Consider the following 13,853-nt stretch of genomic DNA (forward strand, 5'->3'; position numbering starts at 1 on the left):
CTCAGGGAGACCTCAACATGAGCTCTCCAGGCCAGGATCAAACTGGCAACCCTCCAGTTACAAGATGGCCACTCTACCCACTGAGCCATAAAGCCCCTTTCCTATTGTTTTTGCCATTGTAGAGACTGTGGTGGACAGAAAAAGTTTTTTTGGAGTGGCACAAATTCATTTATGTAAAATTTTATTGTGACTCCTGATGATTTTGTAAATAGTTGTGCCAAAGTGCCTAAAAATTTCCTGCATTTTAGTGCAAATAGTGGTATATAACTGTTGACTGCTGAATTTGCACATTATTTTATGACTTTGCATTCTAAGTTCTGAAAAGGATTCTTTACAAATGTTTATGGTGTCCACAGTAAAAAAAAAAATCTTTTTCCTACTCAGACTTTGTATTTTTTCAGCAATTTTAGGTCAAGTGTGTTCATACATTATATCAAAAATGTATAAATAATTGTAGAATCATACAGGTGAGGTTGTGCTGAAAAAAGGACACCAAGCAAAGCAAGATCAACAATTTTTAAGGTGAAATATAAAGGTACAGGTCAAAAATGGACCTCAGTCAAATTGTCCCCCCAGATTCCTAAGGGTTAAAGCAAAGATAAGTCATTATAGTTATATTTAAATTTTACTTTATTTACTGTGGAAAAATTTCAGGGAGGTATTTAAGCTTTTATTCAACTTTATAAGAGATGCTTCTGAGTGTAGGAAATCCATGCACTTCTGGAGCTATTATTTTCTGTTTGATTAAATGAACTTGCTTTAGGCATTTAAACAAAGTTCAGTGTTTGCATTATTCAATTTTTTTCACGCTAATTTTTACACTTTTACTGCAAATGAATATCGGCTCCAAATATCGGTTATTGGCCTCCTCTAACTACTAATAATTGGTATCGGTCCTGAAAAACCCATATCGGTCGATCTCTACCTGATAGTACCATATTATCCTAGCAGAACTCTTCGCTCTCAGACTGCAGGCTTACTTGTTGTTCCTAGAATCTCTAAAAGTAGAATGGGAGGCAGAGCCTTCAGTTATTAGGCGCCTCTTCTGTGGAACCAGCTCCTAGTTTCGGTTCGGGAGGCGGACACCCTCTCTATTTTTAAGACCAGGCTTAAAACCTTTCTTTTTGACAAAGCTTATAGTTAGGGCTGACTGGGGGATCCTGAAGGGGTCAGCTGGTGTCTTCATTTGCACAAGTGACTCCCCCTTTGTCCCGCCCCTAGTTATGTTGCTATAGGCCTAGGCTGCTGGGGGGCCTCTCTTGATGCACTGAGCCCTTCTCTAACTACCTATGTATATACTATATATACCATTATTGCATTACACTCACTCTGTTTCTCCCTGTGTCCTTTCTCCGAGTGTCTCTGGTCCCAGAGCTGGATGCTTCAGATCTGTGGTTGCTGTCCCACCAACTGGCCTAGTCTCCATCATGTCCACTGTGGGATGCTGCTGCTGACCTTCCTCCAGCCCACTGCTTCCAGCTGCCCATTTCCACCAATCTACTCTGCATTGCCCTTACTATACTGGATTTGCTCTTCTACATATTTTTGAATTTACCACCAGCTATATATGTAGTATATTTAATGCCAGAGCCGTACACCATAGCGGTCAACTATAATCAGTTTCCATGTTAGTTGTACTTTGCCGAATCACGTGTAAATTACTCTTATAAAGGCCTGTTGATCAATTATCAATTTTGGCAAGCCTTTGTTTTGCTAGTGTTAAAATAACTGTTCTCTCCAGGCTTTTATTTTGAAGATGCATTTTTAATGTTACAGGCTTTTATTTTGAAGATGCATTTTTAATGTTACAGGCTTTTATTTTGTCACCATTCCAGCAGCACAGGAAGTGTTTATCTAAGAAGCGGTTTCTTGACATGACGAAGACGCTGCCGAAAAGTCCGAAAATTCACATAAAGATGAAAGAAAATGGTTCCACGCTGTTGCTGTTGCAAAGGACGTGTCTAAACTTAGAAGCACCTAGCTGGGATGGAGACAAGCTCTGGTGGTGTTTCCTGAAGAAAGGAGTGAAGGACAGAAAGGTGAGTTTGTGTTCAAAATAAGGCTGACGGCTGAACGTAAATAAAGGCTTTGTGAAACATCAGGAGCTTCACCGTCATTCGCCCCCCGCTCTCACACATTGGCCTGCCTTCTTCTTCTTTGGTGTTCGTCTCCTTTCTTCTTCTTTTGGAGTTAATGTCGGCTTGCAAACCAGCTCATTTCATTACTGTCAACTACTGGGCTGAAGTGTGGAGCAGAAGTTTGTCAGCATCAAAAAATATTCAATAATAATTTTTTTAAAAAATCTTCAAATTTACTGGTCACACATGCGCGAGTAGATGAAAAATTTACTCGCACTGTCTCAAATTTTAGTCGCAAAATGCGACCATTTAGTCGCAGTCTGGAGCCCTGCACTCAGTACTGTGATGTGATCTAAACCAAGATTGAAATTTTTCAAAAATGCCTTTCTCAAGAAAAGACTGTAACTGTACAAAAACAACTTCTAAAACCTTGGACAGAAAAGATAAATGTTGAAACAGGTCTAAAATTCAACAAAACTGAAGGATCAAGCTGGGGTTTTTTAAGGAGAGGTCGAACCACAGCATGTTTTAAGGCCGCTGGTACAAGACCAGAACTGAGACAAGAGTTAATAAAGACCAGCAGACTAGGACCAACAATGTTAAAAACCTCGATCAACAGTTTGGTGGGAATAATGTCCAAGGGGCAGTTGGTAGGATTCATCTGTTGCACGACTTTAGTGAGAGTTGGCAGTGAAACCTGTTCAAACTGACCACACACAGCAGAAAGTACAGCAGCAACGGGCAAGTCAACATCTGAATATCCTGAGGTGAGCTGCCTGATAGTTGCAATTTTATCGGTGAAAAAGTGATGGAAATCATGGCAGGTCTTGACTGAAGCATCAGCTGGAACAGGGTGGATGGGTTAACAACAGAGCTGATTATGTTGAACAGAATTCTGGGGCGGTGACTATTGCTAGAGATGATGTTGGATAAATATTGACATTTTGCCTCTTTCATAGCCCTTTGATAGTCAGCCAGACTGGCTTTTAGTATTTCCCAGGATACGTGAAGTTCGTCCTTCTTCCATTTTCGTTCGGCCTGACGGCAGCGTCGGCTAAGTACACAGGTAGAGTCATTTACCCAGGGATCAACTCTCCGTTTAGGTGATTTGTAGCAAAAAGGGGCAATGGAGTCCAGAATCCCAGAGCAAGTGGAGTAAAATGAGGACATAAAGTTCTCTGGGCAGAAAGAATGTATTTGACCACTAGGATTTAAAAATTGTGTGTTCATAAAAGCTGTTGAGGAGGTGAAGGTACGGCGTCGGCAAGACAAGACCAGAGGCTGGCAGGATGCTGGAGGGGCTGCACAAAATACTTCCAAAATAATGGGAAGGTGATCTGAAGTGACAGTTTCTGATATTTCCCTAATAGATAAAGACAGTCCACTGGAAATAATAAGATCCAGAGAATGACCACGGTGGTGTGTATGTCCGTCAACTGATTGGGTTTAGTCTAAGCAATCTAAAAATCTTCTAAAGTCAGTAGCAAGCTGATTAGACGGCCAACAAACGTGAATATGAAAATCTCCACAAATCAGAATCTGATCATACATAGGAGTGAATTCAGATAAAAACTCTGAAAAGTCTTGGATAAAATCCTTATTATATGCAGGTGGGCGGCACACGACGGCACACAAAATGTGACATGGAAGATCAATCACAAATAACTGCAGTTCAAAAGATGAGAAGTCATTTGTGGAGAGAAGTCAGCATCTAAACTTATCCTTGAACACAGAGGCGAGACCCCCTCCTCTACCAGAAGCTCGAGGAGAGCTCAGGAAAGAGCAGCCAGGGGGGAGGAGCTTTGAAAACGCGCTACCTGATTTACTCCACGTTTCTGTCAACAACAGAAAATCCAGGAAATGAGAAGTGAAGAAATCGTTGAAGATAAAAGTTTTATTCGTGAACGATCTGACATTAATCAGGGCCAAGTGGATTAAGTAGCGGTCAGACCGCTGAGATACACGACTGACCGGAAGAAGATGATCCTGTACGCAGCTCCGACTGAAGATCCTCATGGGCCGGCGGCATGGAAGAGGGTCCCTGACTTCAGGGATGACCGGCTTGAGCCGGACCCTCTGTAGTATATATATAAAAAAATATATATATTTTTGTCATTTTGTGTCTCGTTTTTATCATTTTATGTCTCGTTTTTATCATTTTGTATCTCGTTTTGTGTCTTGTTTTGGTCGTTTTGTGTCTCGTTTTGTCTTTTAGTGTCTTGTTTTAGTCGTTTTGTGTATCGTTTTGGCATTTTGTGTCTGGTTTTGGTCGTTTTGTGTCTGGTTTTGGTTGTTTTGTGTCTGGTTTTGGTCATTTTGTCATTCTGTGTCTGATTTGGTCGTTTTGTGTCTGGTTTTGGTCGTTTTGTGTCTGGTTTTGGTCGTTTTGTGTCTGGTTTTGGTCGTTTTGTGTCTGGTTTTGGGCGTTTTGTGTCTCGTTTTGGGTGTTTTGTGTCTGTTGCAGAAGTGACGACATTAAGTCAGACACTGTTCAGAGTAAAACGCTTTCAGTAAAAACTCTGCAGCCTACATTTCCCATAAGGCACCTGGCCTTCCTCTTCCTCGGCCTGCTGCTGTTGGATAATCTCAGAGCCTCTCTGATTGGCTGCTTAAACAAACATCACACCCGATGGTTTACTCATCTCTGACTGGTTTGGAACTAAAGTAATTTACCAAAATATAAGCTCTTCATTGTTGTTGTTTAATTGGGAACGTTTCACTGTGGTGCCTTCAGGTGCCTTCCAGAAAAACAGACAAATACATTCTAATCACAAGAGCGAACCACAGCCTGAATGGAGCTATGAATTCCAGGGGTCAGTGAAGGCTGCACGACTTCAGAGTCCACTCCAAGAGTCGGATTTCAGAGCTTCAAGCTCAAATAACAAAAACGGAGGCGAGGAGCCGGAATATTGAGAAGATGTTGTGTGTCTGTGGTGTTGTGTGTCTGTTGTGTGTCTGTCGTATTTGTTGTGTGTCTGTGTTGTGTCTGTGGTGTTGAGTGTGTGTGTGGTGTTGTGTGTCTGTGTGGTGTTGTGTGTCTGTAGTGTTGTGTGTCTGTGTGGTGTTGTGTGTCTGTAGTGTTGTGTGTCTGTCGTGTTTGTTGTGTGCCTGTGTGGTGATGTGCGTCTGTGAAGTCATGTTGTGTGTCTGTGTGGTGATGTTGTGTGTCTGTAGTGTTGTGTGTCTGTGTGTTGATGTTATGTGTCTGTCATGTTTTGTGTCTGTGATTTTGTGTGTTCGTGATGTGTGTCTGTGTGGTGTTGTGTGTCTGTGTGGTGCTGTGTGTCTGTGGTGTTTATTGTGTGTATGTGGTGTTGTGCATCTGTCGTGTTGTGTGTCTGTCATGTTGTGTGTCTGTGTGGTGATGTGTGTCTGTGATGTCATGTTGTGTGTCTGTGTGATGTGTGTCTATGGTGTTTGTTGTGTGTCTGTGGTGTTGTGTGTCTGTGAAGCCATGTTGTGTGTCTGTCATGTGTGTCTTGTTCGGTGTCTGTTGTGTGTCTGTGGTATGTGTTTGTGGTGTTGTGTGTCTGTCATGTTGTGTTTCTGTGATGTGTGTCTGTGTGGTTTTGTTGTGTGTCTGTGATGTTGTGTGTCTGTGTGGTTTTGTTGTCTGTGGTGTTGTGCGTTTCATGTTGTGTCTCTGTTGTGTTTGTTGTGTGTCTGTAATGTTGTGTGTCTGTTTTGTCGTGTTGTGTGTCTGTATGGTGTTGTGTGTCTGTAGTGTTGTTTTGTGTCTGTGCAGTGGTGTTGTGTGTCTGACCTGGGTTCTAACATCCAGTGTTTTGTTGCGGCTGCTCTTAGTGACCCTGACCGGGAACCAGAGGAGGAGCAACGGGTTCTCCTGGAGGAGCAGCGGCCCTGCTGCACCTGCAGCCCCCTGCCTCATCCGATCCAGGCCCCTCTGTCCCCGAGCATCCGTCCGGACACAAAGCCCGAAAATAAGCGCTAATGTGCGCCATTAGAGCGCCAGAGGCCCCGGGAGGAGAACCGGAGAGAATACGGGCCAGCAGCGGGCCGACGGACGGACAGACCGCCGGACAGCTCGGTGTCCTCTGCGCACTCATTATATAACCGCCCCCCCTCCCCAGAAACACCCGGGCCGGATGGATGCTGTCCGGGGGGAAGCAGCGAGCCGCCGTCGCTGACAGGCCGCCGGAGAGGCTGCAGCAGCGGCCTAGCGAGCGGCTCAGGAGATCAGACAAAGCCGCCTTATGATGCCCGGGAGCAGGCGGCCCGTCACAGGCCGATTAGAATAAAGCCGGTACCTGACCATCCGAAGCCGAGCCGCCGCCTCCTCTCCTCCGCTCGACGACGAGTCTCACCGCGCAGGACGAGCCGCTAAATCCTCACAAATCCTCCGCCGCCTCGACCGCGTCCCGCCGCAGCGCTGCCATCCCGCAGAAAAGGCTGATTGAGGCTGAAGGAAACCACCGCCGCGGTCTGAGCCAGAGTCCCGCCACAGGAGCGTCCTTCCGCCGGCCGCTGAGTGCTGCGAACCGCTGCCGCTCCGCCGGGTGTCGGTGCTAAAATGGAGGCGGCGTCTCCGGGAATAGAAACAGCAGCACCCGGCAGCCGCCGACAGGGGGCGACAACAGGCGGTTTAACACCAGGTTTATGTCAATTATAATCAATACAGATCAATAAATAAATGTCATGAAAATATGAAATAGTCTAAAACCAAAGATAAAAAAACAAGGGCAAAATAAACAAATAAATAAATAAAGTAAAAAACAACATCACAATATTTAAACATGGAAAACAATCAGTGTCTGATGACAAATACAATAATTAAAGGGAAATATTATGTGATAATATAAAATAATATATATATATACTATATATGTAGAATATATATATATATATATATATATATATATATATATATATATTAGCTAAAAATCTTAAGATTTTCTATGACCTCCTTTGCCCTGATAACAGCTGTGTTCTTGTTTTTATGGACTCTTCCACAGTCTCTTGTGTCACTGAGTTCCAGATAGGTCCTATCTGTTCCCAGAGACTCGCTTTGGGTGAAACCTTTGATCTGTTTCTGAATCAATAAATCCCAGATCTGTTCAACAGGATTCCAGTCTGGACTTTAACTTGATCAGTCCATCAGTTCCAGAACTCCACATTCCTTTTTCTTGGCCCAGTAGTCTCTGCTCAGGGTCGTTGTTTTCTTGGTCTATGAACCTACGACCATCAGGTTCAGTCCAGAAGGGATTCCATGATGCACCAAGATGTTGTGGTCAACCTTCTAGTTCATTATCCCATCCCTTTGAACTAGTGGAACCCCATACCATAATAGAACCTCCACCGTGTTTCACTGTGATGCATCCAGCATCGAAAGGTTCTCCAGCTCTTCTGAGGACATCAGCACGACGATGCTGACCCAAGAGTTCAGACTTGGAGTCGTCCATCCAGAGAACCTTCTTCCAGTCATCTCCAGTCCAGTGTTTGTAGCAGATTTTAGGTGTTTCTGGATGTTTGTAGGCCTCTGTGATGTCTTCTCAGCAGCTCTTCTTCCCTTTAAGCCTTGTTTCTTCATTCTGAAGACTTTCTCAGATTGATCTAGAAGCATTAATCTCTGCATGGACATCAGCAGTAGTCTTCCTTCTGTCTCTAGGACTTCAGATCTTGAGGACACCTGCTTCAGTTAGCTTTCATTTTGAGCCTCTTCCTTGGAGCGTCTTCTAAGAACCAGTCTCTGTGATGGAGTCCGAGTCCTACTGGACCTCACTGAGAACACTTCATGTCTCAGAGACTGTCCAGCACACGTCCAACACTTCAATGCTTCACTACCTCCAGCACAACCAGGAGTTCAACGGCAAAATCCACAACAGATGTTTGATCCATGAATGGACCAATAAACATCCTGGTTGGGTTACAAACGGTCCTCCTCGGCATGCAGTTCACATTCTGACATCTAGAGACCAAACAACACCTGGCCAGCAGGACCTCAACATTCAGACAGGAAGTTATCAGACGGAAGAGGCCACTGAGCTCAGAGTCTCAGAAAGGCTGGAAGTGGACGTCCTTTGGACACGTCCCTCCCTGATGAGGAATGCTGCTCAACTCCAGCCACATGCAGCCCTGTGAGACACCAGGACATATTCTTACGTTTTTACATGCTGTAGTGTCATGTTTAGGAGTATTTCTATTTGCTTTACATCAATATAGCCCTGATATCCCAGGTTTCAATGATCTGTGTGGACTTATGTCTGAAGAGCAGCAAGACAGGCTTCCCCCCATAAGAGCCGGGTTCTGCTCAGGGTTTCTTCCCGTTAAAGGTGTTTTCTGCTGCTCTGGGGGTTCACATGGGTTCTGGAAAGTGTCTGGAGACAATTTGACCTGGGTGGTGCTTTATAAATACAATTTCATTGAATTGAATTGCTTAAAAGTGCAATACACCTTACAAAAAAAGAAAATTGTTTTTGTTTTTGACACAGAATGACAAAAACAAGACACAAAACAACAAAAACAAGACAGAAAATGACAAAAATGAGACACAAACAACAAAAACAAGACACAAAACAACAAAAATGAGACAGAAAATGAGACACAAACAACAAAAACAAGATACAAAACAACAAAAACAAGATACAAAACAACAAAAACAAGACACAAAATGATAAAAATGAGACACAAACAAAAACAAGACACAAAATGACAAAAACAAGAAAGAAAATGACAAAAATGAGACACAAACAACAAAAACAAGATACAAAATGACAAAAACAACACACAAAATGACAAAAATGAGACACAAATGACAACAATGAGACACAAAATGACAAAAACAACACACAAAATGACAAAAATGAGACACATGACAAAAATAAGGCACAAAACAACAAAAACAAGACACAAAATGCCAAAAACGAAACAGAAAACGACAAAAACAAAACAGCAGTATTTTGTGCATGGATTATTTGAAATTTGACGTAAAATGTCCTCCAGTTTTTAATGACCCATGAGTTCATGTTGTGTGTCTGTGGTTGTGTAACATTCCAGGGATTCCAGATGTTAACAGCAGCAGGTTTGTTCCTGCAGAGAAACGTCACATACTCAGATACTACAGTACAGCTCAGATACTACAGTACAGCTCAGAGGTACTACAGTACAGATCAGAGTACTACAGTACTTCCATGTACTTCTCTTGCTTGTTTTTTTTCCCTTCTGAGCACGTTTGAGGTCATTCTGTGTCTTAGTTCTTTCATCTGATCTCATTTTGTTTGTTTTCTGTGTATTCGTTATTCTTTTGTCTTGTTTAAAAATGAGAAAATTTTTGTAATTTTGACATATTTTACCTCACTGTTGAGTCTTTGTTATTTGCTGCAGTGGGAGTCTCTGGGTATTCTGGTGTACAGTGGGCTCACAGACACACAGTCCACATTTTATAGGATGATCAGAGGGTGGGGGTGTAAATACCAGGTGGAGAGAGGCTAGTTTGTGTCCAGCTGCTAACCAGAGACAGGAGGTCAGACAACAAACAACAACAGGAGACTTAAGCAAGGAGTCAGATAGACAGCAGCAGATACCGGATAAAGACAGCAGGAAGGACGGACACTAGGAGGTAGAAGAAGGTCAGCATCAACACACACCATACACACACACACACACACACACACACACACACACACACACACACACACACACACACACACACACACACACACACACACACACACACACACACACTCTACACGTGTCCCTCCCCTCCGGCGGCTCCTCCCGGTGCTCAGATTCCCGGTGCTGCGGCTCAGTTACCAGGGATGGAGTGTCGGGACGCCGCCGTGTCCGGTCTGAGCTGGACACTGATCGTCGTGGGCGGACTCTACCTGTGGAGGCAGACCCGGACCGGGGCTCGGTACGGCCGCTACGTGGAGGCGAACAGCCGCTGCTGCCCGGCCCGGCTGGCCTGGTTCCTGCAGGAGTTCCCGGCCTTCCTGCTGCCACTGCTGCTGCTGCTGCTGCCCGGACAGCGGGACGCCGAGCGGCGGGACGACGGGAGGAGGCTGCTGCTGCTGGGGAGCTTCATGCTGCACTACTTCCACAGGTCAGCGCGCAGTCCGAGTCCCAGCGGCCGGAGTCAGACCTCCGCTAGACGTGCAAACTTCCTCCCCGCTTCCGCTTCTTCTTCTCCTGTTGTGACAGAAAGTGACTCAAAACCAGCAGAAATATCTTTAGTGTTTCAAACCTTTTAAGCAGCACATTAGAAGCTGTGGCTGTTCAGTAAAATAAAGTAATAAATCTGGGAGAAGAAAGAACTTAACAGGAAGTTTTTACAGTGAAAAGAACCGGTTTATATTTAACCCAGAGTGCTTTTCATTTCACCCAAACTGGGAAAAATTAACTCTCATCGGTCAAACATTACACATGTCCTAGTTTCTCTTAGACCTCAAGGATGTGCAGATGTTGAAGAGAACGTCCGTTGACACTGTTACTTTTACATTATATCATTTTATTATACAAAAAGACAGCATCTGTTCAGGCACCATGGAGACTTCAGAGCCAATGTGAAAATCCCGCAGAACAAAGAAATCAGGTTGCTTTTATACCCTCTGGTAAAGGATAGGATTACATCTGGTTTAATACTTGAAGACCGTTGGTAAAAACAAGACCCCCCTCAAATGGAGCTCCTCCGCTCTGCATTTCCCTAAGGGCCACAAGTCAGCTCTGGCTAGACAGTGGACCCCAAAGTTAACACAGCATAGAGTTTCTCTGAGCAGAAAAACATACCAATGAAATTACTAACACCTGTAAATCAAGTTCACTTTATGATCAACAACTATCAGGACTCATATCAGATCAGATACTTCACACATTTATTACTCCAACAAGGAAGGTGGCGGAGTTGTCTGTCTGTCCGTCCGTCCGTCCGTCCGTCCGTCCGTCTGTCAGCAACATTACTCTAAAACAGAGTAAATGCAAATGAACACAATCATACACAAATCTGATACTAGAATATTCATTTTATTATAACTCCGCCAAGGAACGCAGCGGAGTTATGTGACGATCAATGTACGTTTCTCTGTGAATCTGTCTGTCCTGTGCAATATTACTCAAAACAGACCAACGGATTTGGATGAAATTTTCAGGGAAGATCAGAAATGACACAAGGACCAAGTGATTAGATTTTGGCAGTGATGTGGCTTATAGTCTGGATCCATGGATTTGTTAAAGGTTTCTGTATCATTGCCAGATAGCGGCACTGTGTCACTGTAACCATGGCAACAAGTGAACACTACATCAGCTGCCTGCTGACGATCACATGACTGTGATCCTACCACAAATCCACCGCTGAGGACTTATCAGGACTTATCCATCAGAAATGATCCAAGGAACAACTGATTAAATTGCGGGGGTGTTTCTGAACCGCCCGCTACATATTTAGGTCACGCGATCCAGTATCCGTACATAACGTACACATGCTAATCTGTTCACAAACCTGTAACCACATTTTAGTTTCTACAGCAACAAAGCACAGCTGAGGTTAACCTGAGCTACTGGACTCTGTAGTTCTTCAGTCTGAACTGCTCCCAGGTGTGATAACGTCCTGCTCAGGTGTGTGTTGTGTGGTGCAGGTGTGTTTGGAGTGTATTTTAGTGTGGTACTGTTTGGAACGGCGACATTACAGCTTTCTGGTTCTGAGGGATGAGTTCACAGTAATGACCAGGTGAAGGTTAGAACCGGTGAGCTCCTTCCTGCAGCTCCTAACCTGCTCTGCTCACCAGGTGTGTCTAAAACAGGAAGTGACCTCAGTGTGTTGTGCAGGAGCTTCATCTATGCCTTCCTGACTAGAGGACGACCCGTCCCGCTGTTCATCGTCCTCTGTTCCGCCATCTTCTGCTCGCTCAACGGCTTCCTACAGGCACACTACCTGCTGCACTGCCGCCGTCTGGAGGACACCTGGCTGACCGACGCCCACCTGGCTGCAGGTGAGTCACGTCCATAAGCATAATGTCTGACGAGGTTTCTTTGGGATGTCGCCCCACTTTCTGCTCAACGGTTTTTGTTTTGTCTCAGACAAACTAGTTTTTCCTGTCAGCTGGGTGGGTGGCTCTGAATACTACAATACCCATGAGCCTCAGCAACTCCAGTTAGCTACATAATGACATTAGCCAACTGCTAGCACCTTTAGCTGACGGCTAGTGATACTCATTGTCTGTTAGCAATGTTTATTGACTGTTAGTGACATTAGCTGACTATTAGCAACATTAGCCAACTAAGCTAGTATCATTAGTCTTATGTTAGCAGCAGTAGTTGACTGTTGGCGATGTTAGCCAACTGTTTGTGATAGTAGGAGTCTCTTAGTGACAATAACCCACATTTATTAGCAACATTAGCAGACTGTTAATAACCTTAGCCATCTTGTAGTAACTTTAGCCAACTGTTACAGACATTAGCAATATTAGCAGACTGGTAATAACATTAGCCAGCTCGTAGTAACTTTAGCCAACTGTTAGGGACATTAGCAATATTAGCCAATTCTGATTGATCTTAGTCGACTGTTAGCGACATTGGCCTGCTGTTAGCAATATTAGCAGTTAGTGATTTTAGCTGACCGGTAATAGTGCTAACTGACTGTGAGCAATGCTAACATTAACATTAGTCGACTGTTAGCAAGATTAGCTGACTGTTAGTAATAATACACAATTATCAGCAACATTAGCATAGACTGTGTATAGAAGAAATTAGTGGACTGTTCAGAATGTTCGCCTATAGCAACACAAGTAGTGACATTAACTGTTTGCTGTACTAGCCAACTGATAGCAACATCAGCTGTTTGCTAGTGACATTAGCTAACTGTTAGCAGTGCCAGGCGCTTCATTTTCAGATTCTGTTGATCTTTCCCGGCTTTGTTCTGTACTTTGTGTTATGCTGCAGTTTCCACGTTCTGCTGTTCTCTCGGGTTCTTCTTTCCAGGCTGCATATTTTCCATTTAGTCGTCAGAGAGCTGATTGTTGAATGACGTAGTGAACAGATTTGTGTCTGCTGTCCTGGTGGAATGTCCTCCATCCATGAACGCCTTGTTTGTTTTCTCCCTGAGCATGAGGAGCAGATAACCCAGTTAACGGCACATTCCTGTTTCTGCATTCAGCAGCAGAACGTCGGATTTATTGAAATGTTTCGGGTCAAAACCTCCTAAAGTCCAGTTTAACATCAGATCATCACTGGCTGTTTCTGTGTTTGCAGGTTTACTGGTGTTTGTGGTTGGAATGACCATCAACATCCACAGCGACCACATCCTGCGCAGCCTCAGAAAGCCTGGAGAGACTGTCTACAGGATCCCCCATGGTACTGTAGACCCACATACTGGTCCAGACCCACATCCTCATCCAAATCCACATCCTGGTCCACATCCTGGTCCACATCCTGATCCACATCCTGGTCCACATCCAGACCCACAGCCTGATCCACATCCAGATCCACATCCTGATCCAGATTCACATCCAGACCCACATCCTGATCCACATCCACATCCTGACCCACATCCTGATCCAGATCCACATCCAGACCCACATCTTGACCCACATCCTGATCCAGATCCACATCCAGACCCACATCCTGATCCACATCCAGATCCACATCCATATCCTGACCCACATCCAGAGCCACATCCTTATCCAGATCCACATCCAGACCCACATCCAGATCCACGTCCAGATCCACGTCCAGACCCACATCCTGGTCCACATCCTGAGCCACATCCTGATCCACATCCTGATCCACATCCTGAGCCACATCCTGATCCACATCCTGATCCAGATC

At 44.4% G+C, this 13,853-nt stretch overlaps 2 protein-coding genes across 5 annotated transcripts in view; one reads left to right on the plus strand and one right to left on the minus strand.

Annotated features, from left to right (window-relative positions):
• Nucleotides 1–6,619, minus strand: part of LOC111564581 (CSC1-like protein 2) — a 28,898-nt gene extending 22,279 nt beyond the window's left edge. For all 4 annotated transcript variants that reach the window (XM_055010259.1, XM_055010257.1, XM_055010258.1 and 1 more), the window contains exon 1: nt 6,347–6,619. The gene's annotated coding sequence lies outside the window, so the exon portion shown is untranslated. The remainder of the gene's footprint in view (nt 1–6,346) is intronic.
• Nucleotides 6,620–9,749: 3,130 nt separating this feature from the next.
• Nucleotides 9,750–13,853, plus strand: part of LOC111564580 (3-oxo-5-alpha-steroid 4-dehydrogenase 2-like) — a 30,941-nt gene continuing 26,837 nt past the window's right edge. Inside the window, exons 1-3 of the mRNA XM_035945441.2 lie at nt 9,750–10,137; nt 11,856–12,019; nt 13,278–13,379. Of these exons, the coding sequence (XP_035801334.1) occupies nt 9,854–10,137; nt 11,856–12,019; nt 13,278–13,379 (550 nt within the window). The 5' untranslated portion in view covers nt 9,750–9,853. The remainder of the gene's footprint in view (nt 10,138–11,855; nt 12,020–13,277; nt 13,380–13,853) is intronic.

Source organism: Amphiprion ocellaris, chromosome 4 (assembly GCF_022539595.1).
Source record: "Amphiprion ocellaris isolate individual 3 ecotype Okinawa chromosome 4, ASM2253959v1, whole genome shotgun sequence".
In the NCBI taxonomy this organism is placed as follows: Eukaryota; Metazoa; Chordata; class Actinopteri; family Pomacentridae; genus Amphiprion; species Amphiprion ocellaris.